The following is a 19,549-nucleotide window of genomic DNA, read 5'->3' as shown; positions in this document are numbered from 1 at the left end:
TAATGTCCTCCTGCACACCTAATGACCAAGACCCACACCTGACATATCTCCTAATGTCCTCCTGCACACCTAATGACCAAGACCCACACCTGACATATCTCCTAATGTCCTCCTGCACACCTAATGACCAAGACCCACACCTGACATATATCCTAATGTCCTCCTGCACACCTAATGACCAAGACCCACACCTGACATATCTCCTAATGTCCTCCTGCACACCTAATGACCAAGACCCACACCTGACATATCTCCTAATGTCTTCCTGCACATCTAATGGCCAAGACCCACACCTGACATATCTCCTAAAGTCCTCCTGCACACCTAATGGCCAAGACCCACACTTGACATATCTCCTAATGTCCTCCTGCACATCTAATGACCAAGACCCACACCTGACATATCTCCTAATGTCCTCCTGCACACCTAATGGCCATGACCCACGCCTGACATCTTTCCTAACGTCCTCCTGCACACCTAATGGCCATGACCCACGCCTGACATCTTTCCTAACGTCCTCCTGCGCAGTGGCGGGGAACCCTAGAGTTACTTACGTGATTACTTTGGAGGTTTTCCAGCAAGCTGGGGTCATTAAATCCGGCCTCCTCAGACGACTGTGTACTGTGGCTGTGAAAGAGAAAAAAGAACACTGGTGAAAATACTAACACTACACCGACAACACAAGAGCATAAGTAGAGAACATTTTTTTTAATCAAGTTTAGTCATTTAAAAAAATTATCCAGAGAGTATGATATAATTGGAGACTGCATGAAGTGTGTGTTGGGAATTATTTCAATTGCAGACAGATGTGAATCTGGTCCCGAGGGCTTGTGTATACAGTTACAGTCTTCACACAGTGCTGGCCAACAGGGATTCTGTACCATGTTGACAGTAAAAACAAAACAACAAAAAAAACTTTGAAAGCCAGCAGCCAGGGCTGGCCTGAAATGACTCCATAATGCACCAGATGCAGGGGAAACGGGAGAGGGGGTGGATTATTAAGTTGCGCAAGCCTGGAGTCCCTGGTGACTCTCAACTTCTGGGTAACATTAATTCATTTGCCTCCCACTCACACATGCTACCCCCATCCCCCTCCTCCCCTACCCATCTCCAAGAATCCCTACATGACCTTTTGGTTTTCTCTCAATAGAAACACAATGCAACAGAGTCGGGTGCATTGTTAAATTGGCAGAGAAGAAACTGTAACCAGACATGAATCCTGACAAGTATTTCTTTCATCAGAAAAAATACTAAGCAAAATACTAAATATTTAACAAGCATACGGGAGTTTGTGACTAAGAAACAGAGTCACTACCGCAAGAAAACAACTTTGTGTTGGTATTGACCATTTTGGGTATGACAATTGACTTATTTTCCACTTTTACAAATCACCGTTACAACAGGACTTGCTGTTGGCATTTTCAACAGATACACTCAGACATCTAGTAAGGATACGGTACATAAGATTGAAAAGGTTCAGTAAAGGTTTTTAGATGCTTTCTGCTGACGTTCACACGATAAGACCAAGAAAAATGGAACTGGTCCTGTACATTGACAAAATATATTTTTTTCAATAACACCCCAGAACAAATAGGATGACCATCTATTACCCTTATCAAAAAAACAACATATGGTCTGGTCATAATCAAGAAATCTAATTGCAGGTAGGCTGTGTTGGCTGTGAGTGCAATATAATTGGATGTAAAACCCTGAAAGCATAGAAGTGACACGTCTTGTTGGGAAGCCTTTTAGCATCGCTACCAAATCTTGGGTGAATCGAGTCTAGGCAGAAAAGTGGTTTACTACCTCCGGCAGAAATCGATTGATGATTACGTGATAAATACGAGAAAATGGATCAGGTCGGGCTTAATAGGAATGTACCGTGGTTGCCATTAGCCACCATAATAAGTTACCTAAACCCAGGGGAGGGATCGTTAAGATTCTTAAGAGCCAAACGGCAATAGTCCTGGAAGTTCACCGCAAACAAATGTTGCTTTGGGAACGGGGGAGAAGGGAGAGAGCAATGCAATTATACCAGGGCTGTGGCAGATGTGTTACGCCGAGAATAGATGTGGTGGAGTAGAGGGAATCTATCATACTCAGAGGCCTGTATTAAAATATGGCATGCAGGGAGAAAGCAATTTCTCCTGTTTCTCTCTCCTCCTGCCTGTCTAAGGAGGGATACAGAGAGACACAGGAGGGGCAGCACGCACCTCGCTTTATGACTAATATTGTAGTGTTGAGTATGTGGTCCTCTCATTTACATGCTGAATAGACCGGGCGCGTGCGCCATCGCGCACATGTTGATTTTGTCCATCCACACCAGACGCGATCAGGACACGCAGGTTGAAATAACAAAACAAACCCTGAACCAACCATATTCATTTGGGGACAGGTCGAAACGCATGAAATATTCATGGCAATTTAGGTAGCTTGCTTGCTGTTGCTAGCTAAATCTATTAACCAAGTTAAAACACAATTACCTATAAACAGACATGACTATAACACATGTAGCTGATAAACTAAGACCTATAGTAGCACACACACCTAGGCCAGGACAGCAGATTGTAGTTTTAATAGAATCCACACTGATTGTTGTGTCAGCCCTACTCCAGGGGTTGATAAAAAATGTGTGCTTTAGGAAATCTGTTCACCAAGTATTCCCACAAATAGGAAAAAGGGACGTGATCGTGTTTCAATGTATGAAATCATTGTTATTATCAAATACAATCTCTTATTGGGCTTAGTTGTGGTCAATTTGCAGTGTACAAATTATTATAATTCTGTTCCACCCACCTCCCCGACCATCTACTCCTGCAGCTGAATTTAGTTGCCTACCCCTGCTATATCTAACCACCTACAGTGACTTCGGAAAGTATTCAGACCCCTTGACATTTTCTACATTTTGTTACATTACAGCCTTATTCGAAAATTGATTAAATAAATGTTTTCCCATCAACCTACACACAATAACCCATGACCAATCAAAAACTGTTGACATTTTTGTAAATGTATTAAAATATAACTGAAATACCTTATTTACATAAGAATACAGACCCTTTGCTATGAGACTCGAAATTGAGCTCAGGTGCATCCTGTTTCCACTGATTATCCTTGACATATTTCTACAACTTGATTAGAGTCCCCCTGTGGTCAATTCAATTGAATGGACATGATTTTGAAAGGCACACACACACACACACACGCCTGTCTATATAAAGGTCCCACTGTTGACAGTGCATATCAGAGCAAAAACCAAGCCATGAGGTCAAAGGAATTGTCCGTAGAGCTCCGAGACAGGATTGTGTCGAGGCACAGATCTGGGGAAGGGTACCAAAAAAACTGCTGCAGCATTGAAGGTCCGAAAGAACACAGTGGCCTTCATCATTCTTAAATGGAAGAAGTTTGGAACCACCAAGACTCTTCCTAGAGCTGGCCGCCCGGCCAAGCAATCGGAGGAGAAGGGCCTTGGTCAGGCAGGTGACCAAGAACCCGATGGTCACTCTGACAGAGCGCCAGAGTTCCTCTGTAGAGATGGGAGAACCTTCCAGAAGGACAACCATCTCTGCAGCTCTCCACCAAATCAGGCATTTATAGTAGATTGGCCAGACGGAAGCCAATCCTCAGTAAAAGGCACATGACAGCTCGCTTGTAGTTGCCAAGAGGCACCTAAAGGACTCTCAGATCATGAGAAACTAGATTCTCTGGTCTGATGAAACCAAGATTAAACTCTTTGGCCTGAATGCCAAGCATCACATCTGGAGGAAACCTGGAACCATCCCTACGGTGAAGCATGGTGGCAGCATCATGCTGTGGGGATGTTTTTCAGCGCCACGGACTTGAACCCGATCAAACATCTCTGGAGAGACCTGAAAATAGCTGTGTAGCTATGCTCCCCATAGAGCTTAAGAGGATCTGCAGAGAAGAATGGGAGAAACTCCTCAAATACAGGTGTGCCAAGCTTGTAGCTTCAACAAAGTACTGAGTAAATGGTCTGAATACTGTAAATGTGATATGATTTTTTTTTATTTGATAAATTACCTAAAATTTCTAAAACCTGTTTTGGCTTTGTTATTATGGGGTATTGTGTGCAGACTGATAAGGGGAAAAAACTATTTAATCCATTTTAGAATAAGGCTGTAACGTAACAAAATGTGGAAAAAGTCAAGGGGTCTGAATACTTTAATGCACCGTATATAGGCATGGAGCACTGAGGCAGTGAACAGAAAACTAAGCCCTTTGCCTAGACTGACAAAGCAACGGCATCACCGCCGTCCGAGTCCATCGGCTTGATGTGATTTCTGAGGCTAAAGCTGATCGTGAAGGATGGTCTTTTATTGATTACCTTCTACAGCCCAGCAGTGATCCATCCTGTCACTATAGGAACAAGAGCACTGGTTGTACACACTATCTTTGGCCTCCTTACTAACTCAATAACAGCTCTGTTACAGCACATTCTGTTTTTGTCACCAAGAAGCAACAGATGGGTCAATACCCAAAATGGCCGATGTGTGTTACCAGTTTCTCGGGATGTAATGGATTTCACTTGATGCTGAATGGGTCCAGAATTTCTTGGCTGCAACTGACAATGTTACAGGACAATTGCTCTCATCTGGCTCTAAGGACCATGAAAGAGTGCCAAATTGTATGGTTTCCCACAGAGACAGTAAGGAATGTGTCTGTAATGCTCATACCACAGATGGTCTAGAGATTGAAGAAGGGCAGCAGGCAGGCTGGAGTTTCATTTCCTTCTTCTCCAAAGAGGCTCACCTCATCTTTCCATGTTGTACACTCTAGGCACCGCCATATACATATCAAGACCCACAATCTGTGTCTGGCCAAATTATACTCCCAATGAATGACTGTGACTAATACAGGCTTTCTTTATTAACCAATGGTCTACACCTCATCAACCATTTGGGTTGGTTGTTTCAGCATTTTCAGAGAGTGCACCGCCTCTAATAACGAAATAAAAACAATGGAAGCAGCACCCGACCCACCTGGCCGACCCGACCCACCAGGCCCACCAGGACTGGGATTGTTTTTAGGATTGCAGATGTATTACACGGGGGATGATTGTTGTCCCTGGCGTGGGCCTAAGTGAGTTTGAGGTAGTATATTTGAGGAATGGAATAATCCAAAGAGATTTCACACTGAGCAGCCTAGCAAGAGAAGTGTATTTTTTATAAAGTTTATATCAGTGAGCAGATATTCTTTCAGGAAGGAGGGAGAACAATTCTTGCAGTCTGGTAGTATCTATTATTCATGACTATGGCGAAGAAGAAGATAAAGTACTTCTAATAAATATCTGCCTCGTTTTGTGTTGGTATCTGTCCGTATGTTCGCTAAGTTACCTCGTATTAATGTGCTAAATTCAACCCGGTTGCTTCACAGACAAAGGCAGTAAAAAATATATATTTTAAAAAAAAGGCATGCTTTCACACAAGGTGGGAAACTGGCGACAGCCATGTCTGTCTCGCCAGCAGCCTGCAAGGCACCACATTTGGCATCAACAAAAAGGCCAAATTCTCCCATGCAAAATGGATGAGACACATCCATGCTGTGGATTACAACACACTGTAGCAGATGGATCACAGGAGAGTGTGTGTGTGTGTGTGTTTGTGTGTGTGTGTGTGTGTTGCCTGGGTCAACAGCTAGATTAACGCAAATGGAGAGAAAGGAGTTTGTGCCGCAATAGTCAGCGTCACAGTATAATAAGTAGAGAAATGCTTCACAACATGCCAAGCAGACTACACTGTGTCGCATTTCCAGACATCTATTGTAAGCTATAATATTGTATACTATACAGTAGCTGAGAACCCATAATCCTTTAACTGGTAACTCATTTTGATGCAGATTGTTTTTTTTTTCTTCCTGTAACGCCTGTAGTTTTCTTTCTATCTTGGTGCCATACAGCACAATGCCCCAAGTCAGTATCAAAACACAGCAAAAAAAAACAGATGCACACTGCACCCACAATGCAACACTATACATCACAGAAGCGAGAAGAGAGCAGTAGCACACAGAACACCACCACAGCAATCTTACCAGTCATCCTCAGCAAAACTACCATCCTCAGCCTCGGGTATGTGACTGTTGAGAGAAAATCATGTTGCAGAACACTGTACAGTCAACCATGTTGTATTAACATGGTGTGTTAGCATGTTCTGTTAACGTGCAGACAATGAAAAAATGACATTGACTGGTTGGTTATCCAAAGGTGTTGGGTTAATTTGGGGATATTAAAGGGAGATTGTTGAGAGAGGGCTAGTATCTCACATGAGGGTAGACCGCTGGGATAGTGGTTAGTGATGAGGATCTGTTCCAGTGGAAGTGACTGACCATCTTTACAGTAGCGGACTGCTAACAAAGCAGCAGAAGCTTAGGTAAGTTTTAATAAAGAAACAAAAGATGGCTTCCACTCCAGTTGTCTTTGGTCAGGCGAGCAAGAGGACAGCTGGGTTAGGCCTCTCAGCCCCACATCCTGTCTGTGTGTGTGTGTGTGTGTGTGTGTGTGTGTGTGTGTGTGTGTGTGTGTGTGTGTGTGGCTCATGGGCTGCCAAGTGTTCCCCACTGGGAACTCCAAATGTGGTCACTGCTCACACTGCTCCAAGACGAGAGTGGCAAATTATTTTCACATCTCCGCTCTGGCAAACTAATTACGGTCCAGAGTCCGGGCTTTTGTTAATTGTACATGGGAGGATTTGAGTTGACCGGACACTGTCCTGCTATCTAGATGACAAGAGAACATTGTGGCTTGGCGACTTTGACTGGCCCAAATAAGACTCGGAGGCTGGGAGTGAATTCACTATTCTGAGCTTTGTATTCTCCACAACACCCATTCAAATACACTGTGAATGGACAAAGCACACAATACGCATTCTTAGGTCTTTTCACAGATCTAACTCCCGTTACCAGACATGCCCGATGCTATGTTCAAGTTAACCACATACACAACTCTTGAATGCTTTTACTTCTCAGGTGTGTCAAAGAAAGGTCTGAAATCAGCTTACCCTCCCTCAATTCCTAACATTCACGATAACGGTTGACCTTGGACCAGTGACTAGAGGCAACTCCTAAAAGACAAGCACACATCTCTTGCTACTATATGTCTCTAAGAGCTCTAGTGTGCAGCTGAATTCATTAATGTCTTCACGCATAGGGATGGCTATATTAATTACTGCTCTAGTTAATTAGTCTTTGAGGAGGACGACGTGGTGGAGTGGATGTGTGTGTGCGTGTGTAACATTACACTGGGCCTCTGACTCCAGTGGGGCACTGTGCTGTCCAGGCTGACAGACCACAGACCACAGACTGGACTGGAACCCTGTGAAGAGCAATTAAGACTTGCAGTGGGAAGCAGTAGTAAGGACATGAACCCATTACTAGACTTCACCCAGCCAGAGGGAAAAGCCGTTTGAACTGGCGTCATCACAACCAGAAGAAGAAAGGTCATTATGACACCTTTTCAACCAGAAGAAGAAAGGTCATTATGACACCATTTCAACCAGAAGAAGAAAAGGTCATTATGACACCATTGACACCATGGCTTTTTTATGGCAGTTTTGGAGCAGTGGCTTCTTCCTTGCTGAGCGGCCTTTCAGGTTGTCGATATAGGACTCGTTTTACTGTGGATATAGATACTTTTGTATCGGTTTCCTCCAGCATCTTCACAAAGTCCTTTGCTGTTGTTCTGGGATTGATTTGCACTTTTCGCACCAAAGTACGTTCATCTCTAGGAGACAGAACGCATCTCCTTCCTGAGCGGTATGACGGCGGCATGGTCACATGGTGTTTATACTTGCGTACTATGGTTTGTACAGATGATAGTGGTACCTTCAGGCATTTGGAAAATGCTCCCAAGGATGAACCAGACTTGTGGTGGTCTCCAATTTTTTTTTCTGAGGTCTTGGCTGATTTCTTCAGATTTTCCTATGTCAAGCAAAGAGGCACTGCGTTTGAAGGTAGGCTTTAATACATCCACAGGTACACCTCCAATTGACTCAAATTATGTCAATTACCCTATCAGAAGCTTCAAAAGCCATGACATAATTTTCTGGAATTTTCAAAGCTGTTTAAAGTCACAGTCAACTTAGTGGATGTAAACTTCTGACCCACTGGAAATGTGATACAGTGAATTAAGAGAAATAATCTGTCTGTAAACAATTGTTGGAAAAATGACCTTTGTCATGCACAAAGTAGATGTCCTAACCGACTTGACAAAACTATAGTTTGTTAACAAGTGGAGCGGTTGAAAAACAAGTTAATGACTCCAACCTAAGTGTATTTATTTATTTATTTATTTAACCTTTATTTAACCAGGTAGGCTAGTTGAGAACAAGTTCTCATTTGCAACTTTGACCTGGCCAAGATAATGCATAGCAATTCGACACATACAACACAGAGTTACAAATGGAATAAACAAAACATACAGTCAATAATTCAGTAGAACAAAAGAAAACAAAACGTCTATATACAGTGAGTGCAAATGAGGTAAGTTAAGGCAATAAATAGGCCATGGTGGCGAAGTAATTACAATATAGCAATTATACACTGGAATGGTAGATGTGCAGAAGATGACTGTGCAAGTAGAGATACTGGGGTGCAAAGGAGCAAGATAAATAAATAAATACAGTATGGGGATGAGGTAGGTAGATAGTTTGGCTGTTTACAGATTGGCTATGTACAGGTGCAGTGATCTGTGAGCTGCTATGACAGCTGGTGCTTAAAGCAAGTGAGGGAGATATGAGTCTCCAGCTTCAGAGATTGTAAACTTCAGACTTTCCGGCTATAGGCCTGCAATGGCAGACAGCTTCCTAAACCTGATCCTATATGTTTGTGTGGTCATGCCAAATTACCATAGGAGCTGGCAAGACAGCTCGAGAAGATCCAGGACCAGGCAAAGACCTTGTGTCACTGTAGTAGAGCCCCTTTCTCCATGATGGTCCCCAGAAACTCAACGGTTAAAGGAGACCGTAAGAAAATTTAAATTTAAATGTGATTATGACTGACATGTTAGTGGTTAAATGGGTAGATTACAGCAGGGATGGTTACACAGTACAGCACACTATGCTTTGATCACATTCTAACGTATCAATTTCCCCCACTTGATTTGGGGATACATATCAGAAACCTGCTGTCAATGTGTTTATGGCATGCTTCTCTAGCTTTGAAAAAAAAGAAGAAACTGATATTCTTGAACACTCCACAAACAAATCTAATGGTTCTTTGATTGATGTGCTTTTTCCCCTCCTTGCACCTGAACCTTGGCCGGAAAGGAAGGCGTGGCAACCTGAACCTTGGCCGGAAAGGAAGGCGTGGCAACCTGAACCTTTGCCGGAAAGGAAGGCGTGGCAACCTGAACCTTGGCCGGAAAGGAAGGCGTGGCAACCTGAACCTTTGCCGGAAAGGAAGGTGTTGCAACCTGAACCTTGGCCGGAAAGGAAGGCGTGGCAACCTGAACCTTGGCCGGAAAGGAAGGCGTGGCAACCTGAACCTTTGCCGGAAAGGAAGGTGTTGCAACCTGAACCTTTGCCGGAAAGGAAGGTGTTGCAACCTGAACCTTGGCCGGAAAGGAAGGTGTTGCAACCTGAACCTTGGCCGGAAAGGAAGGCGTGGCAACCTGAACCTTGGCCGGAAAGGAAGGCGTGGCAACCTGAACCTTGGCCGGAAAGGAAAGGAAGGTGTAGCAACTACTTGTCCTTCTCTAGCTCGCAGGTCGGACAGCTTCACCAGTGGCACTGGAGATGAAACAGGCGTTCTTGTCCCCCAACCCTGCACTTCTTCAAGCATGTTTTTAATTGAATTAATCACGTATTGTCACGCTCTGCTGAGATATTCACAGTCTGCACCCTATTCCCTTTATAGTGCACTACTTTGGACCAAAGCCCATAAGACTCTGGTCAAAGTTAGTGCACTATATGGAATAGGGTGCCATATGGGATGCACCCACAGTTCCCTGGGAGCTTCTTAGCTGCCTGTATCACACTAAGCAATGTGTGTCATTTTCAAATTGCAGAAAGGAACTGATACCATATTCACAGAACAAATGCATTAGGAACTAACAGGACAACCCCCTCCTGCAGTGTAAGACCATCAAATAAAAACACGGGCTGAGATTAAAGCGCTCTGTTACAACATTACATGAGTTTTTGAAGACTCAACTAACTACACAGTCTAGGCTATCCCAGAGGTGGTATACTTTGAACAGCCTTACTGAACAGCTGTGAGCAGTTGAGTATACCACAGCTGATCTGATGGGTAAAGGCCCCTAGCATCTATTTCAACCACAATATGCACTGCATTAATTCCTGGTCAGTGCTCCAATACAGAGCTAAGCCACAACATGGAAGCTCTACCCACCATCATCACCCTCTCATAAAAAAAAAACGTTAAAAAAAAAGACAGACAATTCTCAACTGTTCTGGGGGAAAAAAATGCACGGGACAGTAGCAAAAAAAAAAGAAAAAAGGCCATCGCATGCAAACAGTACGCCGTGTTATTTATAGTCTGCATCGAAAAGTGGTACGCACTGATGCAACTGCTAATGAGGCGGCTGGGGACAGGACAAGGAGTGCCAGATGTACAGCTGTACACCACAGTACACACTTCACTTAATGAAGGTGATTGGGAGAGAGGAGGGAGGAGGGAGAGAGGAGTGGTAGAGGGAGGTAAACATGCGAGGAGTAGTGGAGGCAGATCTTACCCGTAGGCCACGCCGGCGACGGTGCACTTCTTGAACTGCATCACGTTGCAGGTCAGAGTCCCCGTCTTGTCAGAGAAGATGTATTTCACCTTTAAGACAAGAGCGAGACAGCTAATCACTGCTCAGTGTCGATCGGAGACAGCCAATCATTGCTTAGTGTCGACCAGCGGCACACCAGCGACAGGAACGTTGAGCCATGTGGCGCTCCGTTTAAATCAGTAATGGAATAAGATCAGACTGCACAAACACTTTACTTCAAATGGTAACCAACACCAATTCATGGGTGACTAGAATTTATTTTTTGTCAACATTGGAAACAAATGTGTATTTGCTGCAACTACTATGTGCAGGGGAAGGTGGATATAATTCATGAATTAAATGTAATTCATAAAAATGTTGAACAAGCAGCATTACCTGTCCTAGTTCTTCATTCAGGTTGGAAGTGCGAGCCACGGCTGGGGTGTTAGTGGGCTCATAAAGCATGTCTGTATCCTGAAATAATCATATAGAATGTTATGAGACAACAACAACAACTTCAAACATTTAAACTTTGACATCAAGTGACTAGACAGCAAGAGACCTGTGTGCCATGCACGAAAGACTTGAATTGGGGTCAGAGCTATATGAGACATTAACAGGGTTGGGGGTCAATTACATTTCAAATCAGGAAGTAAACTGAATTGACTGAATTAACAATACATGTAACTGACCCCCAACCCCAGTCACTGATAACCACGGGGATCCAAATCCTGTGTCTTCTCTCACCCAGTTGATGAAGAAGGCCTGTGTGAACTTGATGACCTCCAGAGTCACCAGCAGACTGATGGGGATCAGGTTGTTGAAGAGAATGATGAAGGTGAGGAAGTTGAGGCCAAAGTTTGCGGCACCACCATCTGTCAGCGGGACGGCAAGATTCGGGGGGAGAGAGGAACAATAGACCAGATTTTTGTCAGCATTGAATCCCACCCAAAACCATCGGGAAAAAGCCCAGTTCCCAGAGTTCTAATGCTCAACGTTTTCACAATGCAGTGTATGCCTTGTACAACATTGTATCAAAGTTGTGCATTAGGTGAGATTTAATACCCATCTCTTCCACCCCACCTCATCCTCTCGCCACTGAAATTGATATTCACTCCAATTAAGGTCCCATAATTCTGGCTACAGAAATGGGACTGATCTAGAGTAGAATCATTTAGGTCATATAGCAGCAGCCTTGGCATCCAGCATGATCCAGGCAATGAATTCCACAACGCACTGTGAGGAATTATGGCTTCTCCTTCACCCGATCCATGATGAAACAATCAAAAACACCAAAAAGGAGACATACAATCCCCACTGTCAGAGTAGTAGCTCACACAAAAACATGAGTGATGTGAATTACCTTTCCTCAGCTTGCAGGAGTCGCAAGAGAAACTTTCCTCAACCAAAGCGTTTCCCTTTAGTTTAGCAGTTGCGAGGAGCCCTTTTCCCCACAACAGAATGATTTAAAGATGAAATCATAAAAAAAGATGGAGTTCAAAATGGAAGCTACTGCTATTGGAACGACAGCACACAGAGAGGAGAGGAGGGAGGACTTGCCAGAGGTGGGGTGGAAGACAAACGAGTTTGATGTCTCAAGACAAAAGGAGAGGGATTCAGTCCAAAGCACATTCCTGTCCCAACCAACAAGGAGTGTAAAAGAGCAGGATGGATTTAGAGATCAACATTGAGCAGTGTAATTGGCCTGTAAGTAACTATTTTCTCTGTAGTGTGTGAGGTCACCTTGTTACACATGAACTGATATATTCTCAGAGGGGTAAATAAAGGTTGGGATCAGATTAAATTGCAGCCATGAGCAAGTCAATCACAACAAACCAAGACATGCACCATCCACCCCTCTATCTCCTTATGTCTGACTATAGTTGTGATATATTGGAGTAAAATTCAGGTAATACGTGATTTTGCGTCAGTATTTGCTTCTATTTCAGAGCATGTGTATCCAAAAGTAAAACCAGCCCATCTCCTCTACTATAACTTTCTACTATGGTAGAGCAAAGAGCAGCCACAACCGTGGGCTAACTTTTAGGGGACAGCGAAAACCCACACCGCGCTAAGATGAGTTAATGGGTGAAGTGCGGGGTAAGCTGTTTAAGCATTGGGCAGTCAGCAGAAACCGACAAAATCCGCAAAAAAAACAACAACCTGCTTTTTAGTGGACGGGGATTTAACCGAAAGTGATGTGTAGCAGGTGGCGTGAACGTATAATAAATGGCCGGACGTTATTTTCAACTCTTCATCTGCATAAAGGCTGTTACGATCTAAAGACCAGGGACCATGCCAGTTTGGATGTCAGCAGTGTAGGCTGTGTCAATGTCAAATTCATTATTTATTGTGTATGCATACACATAAACGTGCCCTCTTTGACATACTATATGGGTAACGTACAGTATGTGGTTTGATGTGTGGTGATCCAGCTTCTCTCCCCACTGACCAGCATGCACTGCCAGTCCATTCATCTTGACATTGTGCTCTCCATCTGACTACAGATTGTGTTGACATGTCTCAATGTGCAATTACAGTCAAGTAATTTGGGTAAGCAGTATGTAAATGCTACAGTGAAAGTTAACATGATTTGATGAATTCACCACCTCTCTCTTTTGACACAGGTCGGAAAAATCTTCAGTGGACTGAGCCCCTCCCTCCCTAAAAGGAACAGTCAGTCTCAAGATGGACGCCTGCTTTATGACTCACATCACCCTCATTTGTACACCACTCTCTGCTCTACCCCATAGGATGGAGTCTTTTAGGTGGGAGTTTCAAAGCTACAAACAAGAGCAGTGAAACCCCTGGAGATTGAGCCAATCAAATTTTCTGAGACTGAGGGGAGAGTAGGTCATAAAACAAGCATGAAATTGACAACCTCTCCTAACACAGGCCTAGTTGAAAATAGAGTAATGGCTGTAGTGAGACATTAATCAGTTTGCAAAACGAGGCTCACAGACTCATTGTAAAAGAAGGCCATCTTTTGCAATGGGGAAAAAAAAATACTAAAGCACTTTTCAAGTAGCCACAGAGGCTGCAAAGTTCTATTACCTGTCGCTTTTATTCTTTCAATAGTAGTTAGTCTAACACCGGCTTTAATTGAAAAACATGTCTCAAGAGTGGATGTGAAAATCTATCTTGTGCTGAAATAGGTTTTGAATCACTCCTTCGCTCTCTGTTTTGCTTTATAAAGAATAAACACTGGCAGCGGAGGGAGGGAGAGAAAGAGGGAGGCATTTAGAAAATGTCACCGGTAACCCCTGAGTTGTACTGCAGCATCCATGTTCATCTACACGTAGAAGCATCCTGCCTACCAAGAGCTTCCTGAGCGCAATCTCATCTCTAGCTCTCACAGGACAAAGAGCAGAAGTGAAGTTTCTTGACTCATGGTCCATTTGTGGTAAAAAGGCACAAAAAAAGGGTGGCTGGATCTGAGGCCTAGGTTTGCAAAGAGTTTAACGCATCACACACGAATGGAGGAGAAAGGGGGAAACACTGTGTGGATCAGGCACTAAAAGGAACTAAAGAGTAGAGCGTAAGAGCTGGAGGTGTAAACCTAGCGTCGGATCCCTGGCCTGTGCTGTCCATGGCAAGGGGGCCCTTACAAAATACGACAACCATATAGAGGGGGCTTAGCATAGGCAGAGCTTCAGTTAGGGTGTTAGTATGGAAGGGTCATTCACGGATTGGCCAAGGCTTTTAAATGGTTGTTACCTGGAGCTGTTAAAAAACAACAAAGAAAAACAAAGAACCAAAACAGAACATTAGAAATTAACCAAAATGTACAGCAGCGCACTGATATTCAACCATTCCTTTCATTCACATCACGTCTATGCATGTCACAATCAGTTATGTTTACATGGGAATACCATCAATCCCCATCGCCACATATTTGACTTGTGTTGCAAATACATACTTTAACAGAGGCAAAGTAAAAGAAACAATGACACAGCGACATCAACAAAACATAACTCAAAAAGCAGACACAATATGTGGACTATATCTTGCGTTGGTGCTCTTACAGTTCAAGTCCATGTACCAGGCTGCATTGCCGTACTGGTACTTCCAGATGGTCTGTCCGATTGAACAAACCAGAGAGATGGCCAGTAGACAGCCGAACAGCAGTAGAATCTGGAAGTTTGTGATGCGCTCCACGTTGGACAGCTTCAGAGGCGGCCGTGTGGAATTCTGGACAAAAGTAACAGACATAATAGAAGTTATAATACAAACCCCCCCAAAAATGACTGATATGTGGGTTTCTTACAAACCTATGTGGCTCTGGATAAGAATGTCCGCTAAATGACAAATGTACATGTGGACCAGCAGAGGGCTTCACCTGCATGAGCTTGGTGTCGTGTCCAGTGTAGACCACAACGCCATGGACCCACTGGGTGTTCCTCAGCTGGGCACCTCGCAGCAGAATCTGGTCCGGACCCAGAGGCACGGTGCTGGAGTCACAAACAGAAGTGTCCATGAGTCTCCAGCATAGGCGTAGTGTGGAGGAGCTTGTGAAACTATGGAACTCAAATCCAACGTTGAGCTTTCACTGCTACAGTGACGCTGTCACTGAGTACGGAGGGAACAGAAGTCCTCACTTCTTCCAGTTTTCAGGGACTTTGTTCTACCTCAGGATTAAGATGCCAGTCTGTATTTCAGATGACTGACACCATGTTCTTTATTACTATGGATTGGCAAAGCCCCCAAACAAACACATAAACTAACACTAAGCAGGTGCTTCTAATCTTCTCTTTACTCCATAGAAACATTAAATTAGCCACAAACCCACACAATTCACTGTGCTGGAAAAGCTGCTAGCTGGTTGAAAAAGGCAGAGCGGTGTGTTGTGTCCCACCTGTGTCCGTCCAGACGGATGTTCCCCACAAACTCATAGAGATGGCGGTTGGGGCTCTCGCACTCCATGCGCCCAGAGAGACGCATTAGGCTGTCAATGTCCTTGATCTCCGAGGTGATTTGCAGACCCTTTGTGCGCACGCACGCACACACGCACACACGCACACACGCACACACGCACACACGCACACACGCACACACACACACACACACACACACACGTTCCAATTCTATTTCAATTAAGTCAATAAAGGGGATAGCCTATATTGAGAAAACACTTCACTTTCGTAATGGACTGAGCTAAAATTGGTTAATGTGGTTTCTGAAATATCAGAAAAAATATCAGAACATCTCATCTGGGAAACTCCTGGAAGGCTGACCAAAAGTCATCCCTGGCTGAGTTTCAGTTCAATACTTCCAAGTTGCCTATTTCCCAGGAGATGGAGTAAACAAAAATGTAGGAGAGAGAAATAATCACCTGTCGGATTTTGAGGTTTGTTTCTCCATCCAAGTTTGACGTCTCAATGTAGCACATGCCTTGGGGCTCACTTGTTTAAAAAGGGGACGTAAAAGAGCATCAAATTGAACATCGGACCTGGAGAACTTAAGATAAAAGTTAATTCTATATAATAATCAAAACAGACTCATTCATCCATTTAATGATGATTTTTGATAGAAATAGGGAGGTGGGACTCCAACAAACAAAGGCCGCAAAGTTTTCTGATACCAGGTTGTTTTGAACTAATACAGCCAAGCATTTTATGACAGCCCCAAGTCTTGGAAAAGCGGCACAGGCAAGGCTAACATCTGTTTGCAGCTGACCTTGAACTCATTCGACTTTCAAAAACAGAGAAAGTAAGCAGGCATGCCAAGCGAGCACTAGAACCACAGCAGAACAAATGGGGCTCTGACAGACACAGGGACAGAGTTACAGAGCGCACCGGACCAGGTGGGTCGCTGGTTAGCCGCTTTTTTAATAGAGTGATTGATGCATGACGAGGGCCCATCCAAAAACAGGGGAAGAAGGAGAAAATCCAAAAGGGTTTTGTCCCACTCAAACCCTAACCTCAATCAATGAGGTTGTAGTTTCAGCTGTTTTGAGTCATTGGGTGATCAATAAGGGCTTTGGACTCCTGACGACAGACAATTGCTTTGCAGGAATGTTCTAGAACCAGTCAGTCATGCTTCAAATGTCCTGTTGACAAGATGGGACCAGTGCATCAACAACACTGTTGGAGTATTCATTAATATTTAGTATTAATCAAATATTCCAAATATCTACTTGATTATAGTAGATACATTGTTGTAAGCATGTTACAATATGCTATTATGCCTGGTTCAATTCCAGGCTGTATCACAGCGTCGTCCGGGTTAGGGTTTGGCCGGGGTAGGACGTCATTGTAAATAAGAATTTGTTCTTAACTGACTTGTCTAGTTAAACAAAGGTTAAATAAAAATAAACAAATATGCCAAGATTAATTAAAATATTAAAATGTCAGTCACAGAAATGTCACTATTTCTATGGTCCCAGCATGCAACGTTTTAGTGTTGACTTATAGAGCCATGCACAGTTAGGAACATGGAAACCCATTCACAGTTCACACACAAACTTATGCTCTTGTCTCAACCTAAAGCATGCTTTTCTGTGGTGCTACACTAAGAAACTAACTGAAACACTTTCCATGTTTGCTTGACGAATAACAGTTTGGTTACAGGTCTTAAAGAGCAATTCAATAATTTATGTCTTGTCTAGCTATATTTTCAAGCCATAAAAACATTTCTTGTTAAGGCATCTGACTGTGCCTAGATGGGAACAATGTGTTCACTGACCCATTCACCTTAATCTCTGGCTTTACCTTCCTGCCTTAGAATGTCAAATCCAATATTTATCATTAATGTTGTCAGTGCAAGACAAAACGTCCTGAGTTGTAGTTGACTTGTATGCTATGCCCCTCTTCCCACGCTCCCACCGCCACACTCCCACCCTCATGCTCGGCAGTGTGGTTCGGTTCCTGACCTGGAAGACAGAATGACAAGGTCGGCCGGGAGGTGATCCCCATTGGCCGCTTTCACTACCTCCCCAACGCCCACCTGATAGTACCCAGCACGCACCAGGAGGGGTCAGCGAGAGCAGGGGCATCCAGGAGAAGGACATTAGGGAGAGAAGAAGGGGAGGAGGGTGAGAGGTAGAGTACAAACAAACACCAAAACAAGGGAGGGGAAAGAGAATGGTTTAATTTTATGGAATAATAAAGACAGTGTAACCCTTGCACGTCCAGAGGGTTTGGTATAAACTGGTTTCAAAAGCCATTTGGACAAGGTTATTACAAACTATAGCAAGTCATTTAGGATAGATATATACAGTACTATACAAATACAATAACCCAATTTACTCAATATAAATAATAGGGCGAGAGAAATTACAATTTAATGAGATTTTAGATGAGGTCTGGATAACGTGCAAATAAATTGCTGCTGTGCAAACAGACAAAACAGTGTGCCATCTGGACTGAGTACAGCGTGTAGGCCTGTGCCATCTGGATTGAGTACAGCGTGTAGGCCTGTGCCATCTGGACTGGGTACAGCGTGTAGGCCTGTGCCATCTGGATTCGGTACAGCGTGTAGGCCTGTGCCATCTGGACTGAGTACAGCGTGTAGGCCTGTGCCATCTGGACTGAGTACAGCGTGTAGGCCTGTGCCATCTGGATTGAGTACAGCGTGTAGGCCTGTGCCATCTGGATTCGGTACAGCGTGTAGGCCTGTGCCATCTGGATGGGGTACAGCGTGTAGGCCTGTGCCATCTGGATTGAGTACAGCGTGTAGGCCTGTGCCATCTGGATTGAGTACAGCGTGTAGGCCTGTGCCATCTGGATTGAGTACAGCGTGTAGGCCTGTGCCATCTGGATTCAGTACAGCGTGTAGGCCTGTGCCATCTGGATTCAGTACAGCGTGTAGGCCTGTGCCATCTGGATTCAGTACAGCGTGTAGGCCTGTGCCATCTGGATTGAGTACAGCGTGTAGGCCTGTGCCATCTGGATTGAGTACAGCGTGTAGGCCTGTACCATCTGGATTGAGTACAGCGTGTAGGCCTGTGCCATCTGGATTGAGTACAGCGTGTAGGCCTGTGCCATCTGGATTCAGTACAGCGTGTAGGCCTGTGCCATCTGGATTCAGTACAGCGTGTAGGCCTGTGCCATCTGGATTCAGTACAGCGTGTAGGCCTGTGCCATCTGGATTCAGTACAGCATGTAGGCCTGTGCCATCTGGATTCAGTACAACGTGTAGACCTGTGCCATCTGGATTCAGTACAGCGTGTAGGCCTGTGCCATCTGGATTCAGTACAGCGTGTAGGCCTGTGCCATCTGGATTCAGTACAGCATGTAGGCCTGTTGCATTGTTTCAGCTTTTTCAAAGTATGGGTAATAGGTCAGAAAGGACATAATCAGACAGTAAACCGAGGCAGGGCCCAAAGTAAGACCAGGTCCAAATGAAGTTTGAAAAGGTGAAGGAGGAAAGGACGTGAAGACATGTTAGAAGGAAGTGATGATTCCCACAATGCAATACCGTTTCTCAGTCTTTAAAACTCTTTAAATAGCAATAGCAGCAGATCTGGATCTTGACAACATTGAAAATGTAGCAGGCACTTAAGCTGCTTTGATAGTAGGCCAACGTTTTTAAATCGAGGCAATTAAAATGTCTGCTCTTATTTGGAATCAATCACCACTTCCTTGTGTGAGCTGACAGAGAGAGGGAGGGAGAGAGAGAACAGAGGAGGAGATGTCCTCAGGGTCTGGCGGGAAGAGGTAGGTGAACCCACAGACTTCTACCTGGATGACAGGAGGATAGAGTCCGCAGGTACGTAATCTGAGCATCCTACTCGAATTACATCTCCCACCACTGCCTGGAAGAAACACACTGGTTACTGATGGATAGAGACCACTGCCTGGAAGAAACACACTGGTTACTGATGGA

General features: G+C 44.2%; 1 protein-coding gene across 4 annotated transcripts in view; it reads right to left on the bottom strand.

The window, feature by feature from the left end:
• The window catches only part of atp8a1 (ATPase phospholipid transporting 8A1), a 193,810-nt gene that overhangs the window by 86,126 nt on the left and 88,135 nt on the right, over nucleotides 1-19,549 (bottom strand). The window contains exons 7-17 of one of the 4 annotated variants that reach the window (XM_029725480.1): nucleotides 17,595-17,668; nucleotides 16,056-16,125; nucleotides 15,579-15,706; nucleotides 15,063-15,174; nucleotides 14,749-14,914; nucleotides 14,441-14,446; nucleotides 11,471-11,598; nucleotides 11,120-11,197; nucleotides 10,706-10,794; nucleotides 6,049-6,093; nucleotides 555-627 (exon numbers count right to left, since the gene is read on the bottom strand). In XM_029725480.1, the coding sequence (XP_029581340.1) occupies nucleotides 555-627; nucleotides 6,049-6,093; nucleotides 10,706-10,794; nucleotides 11,120-11,197; nucleotides 11,471-11,598; nucleotides 14,441-14,446; nucleotides 14,749-14,914; nucleotides 15,063-15,174; nucleotides 15,579-15,706; nucleotides 16,056-16,125; nucleotides 17,595-17,668 (969 nt within the window). The remainder of the gene's footprint in view (nucleotides 1-554; nucleotides 628-6,048; nucleotides 6,094-10,705; nucleotides 10,795-11,119; nucleotides 11,198-11,470; nucleotides 11,599-14,440; nucleotides 14,447-14,748; nucleotides 14,915-15,062; nucleotides 15,175-15,578; nucleotides 15,707-16,055; nucleotides 16,126-17,594; nucleotides 17,669-19,549) is intronic. The other 3 variants (XM_029725499.1, XM_029725489.1, XM_029725509.1) reach the window with 3 other exon arrangements.

This window comes from Salmo trutta, chromosome 3, assembly GCF_901001165.1.
Source record: "Salmo trutta chromosome 3, fSalTru1.1, whole genome shotgun sequence".
NCBI classification, from domain to species: domain Eukaryota; kingdom Metazoa; phylum Chordata; class Actinopteri; order Salmoniformes; family Salmonidae; genus Salmo; species Salmo trutta.
This window is presented reverse-complemented; position numbering and strand designations above follow the sequence as displayed.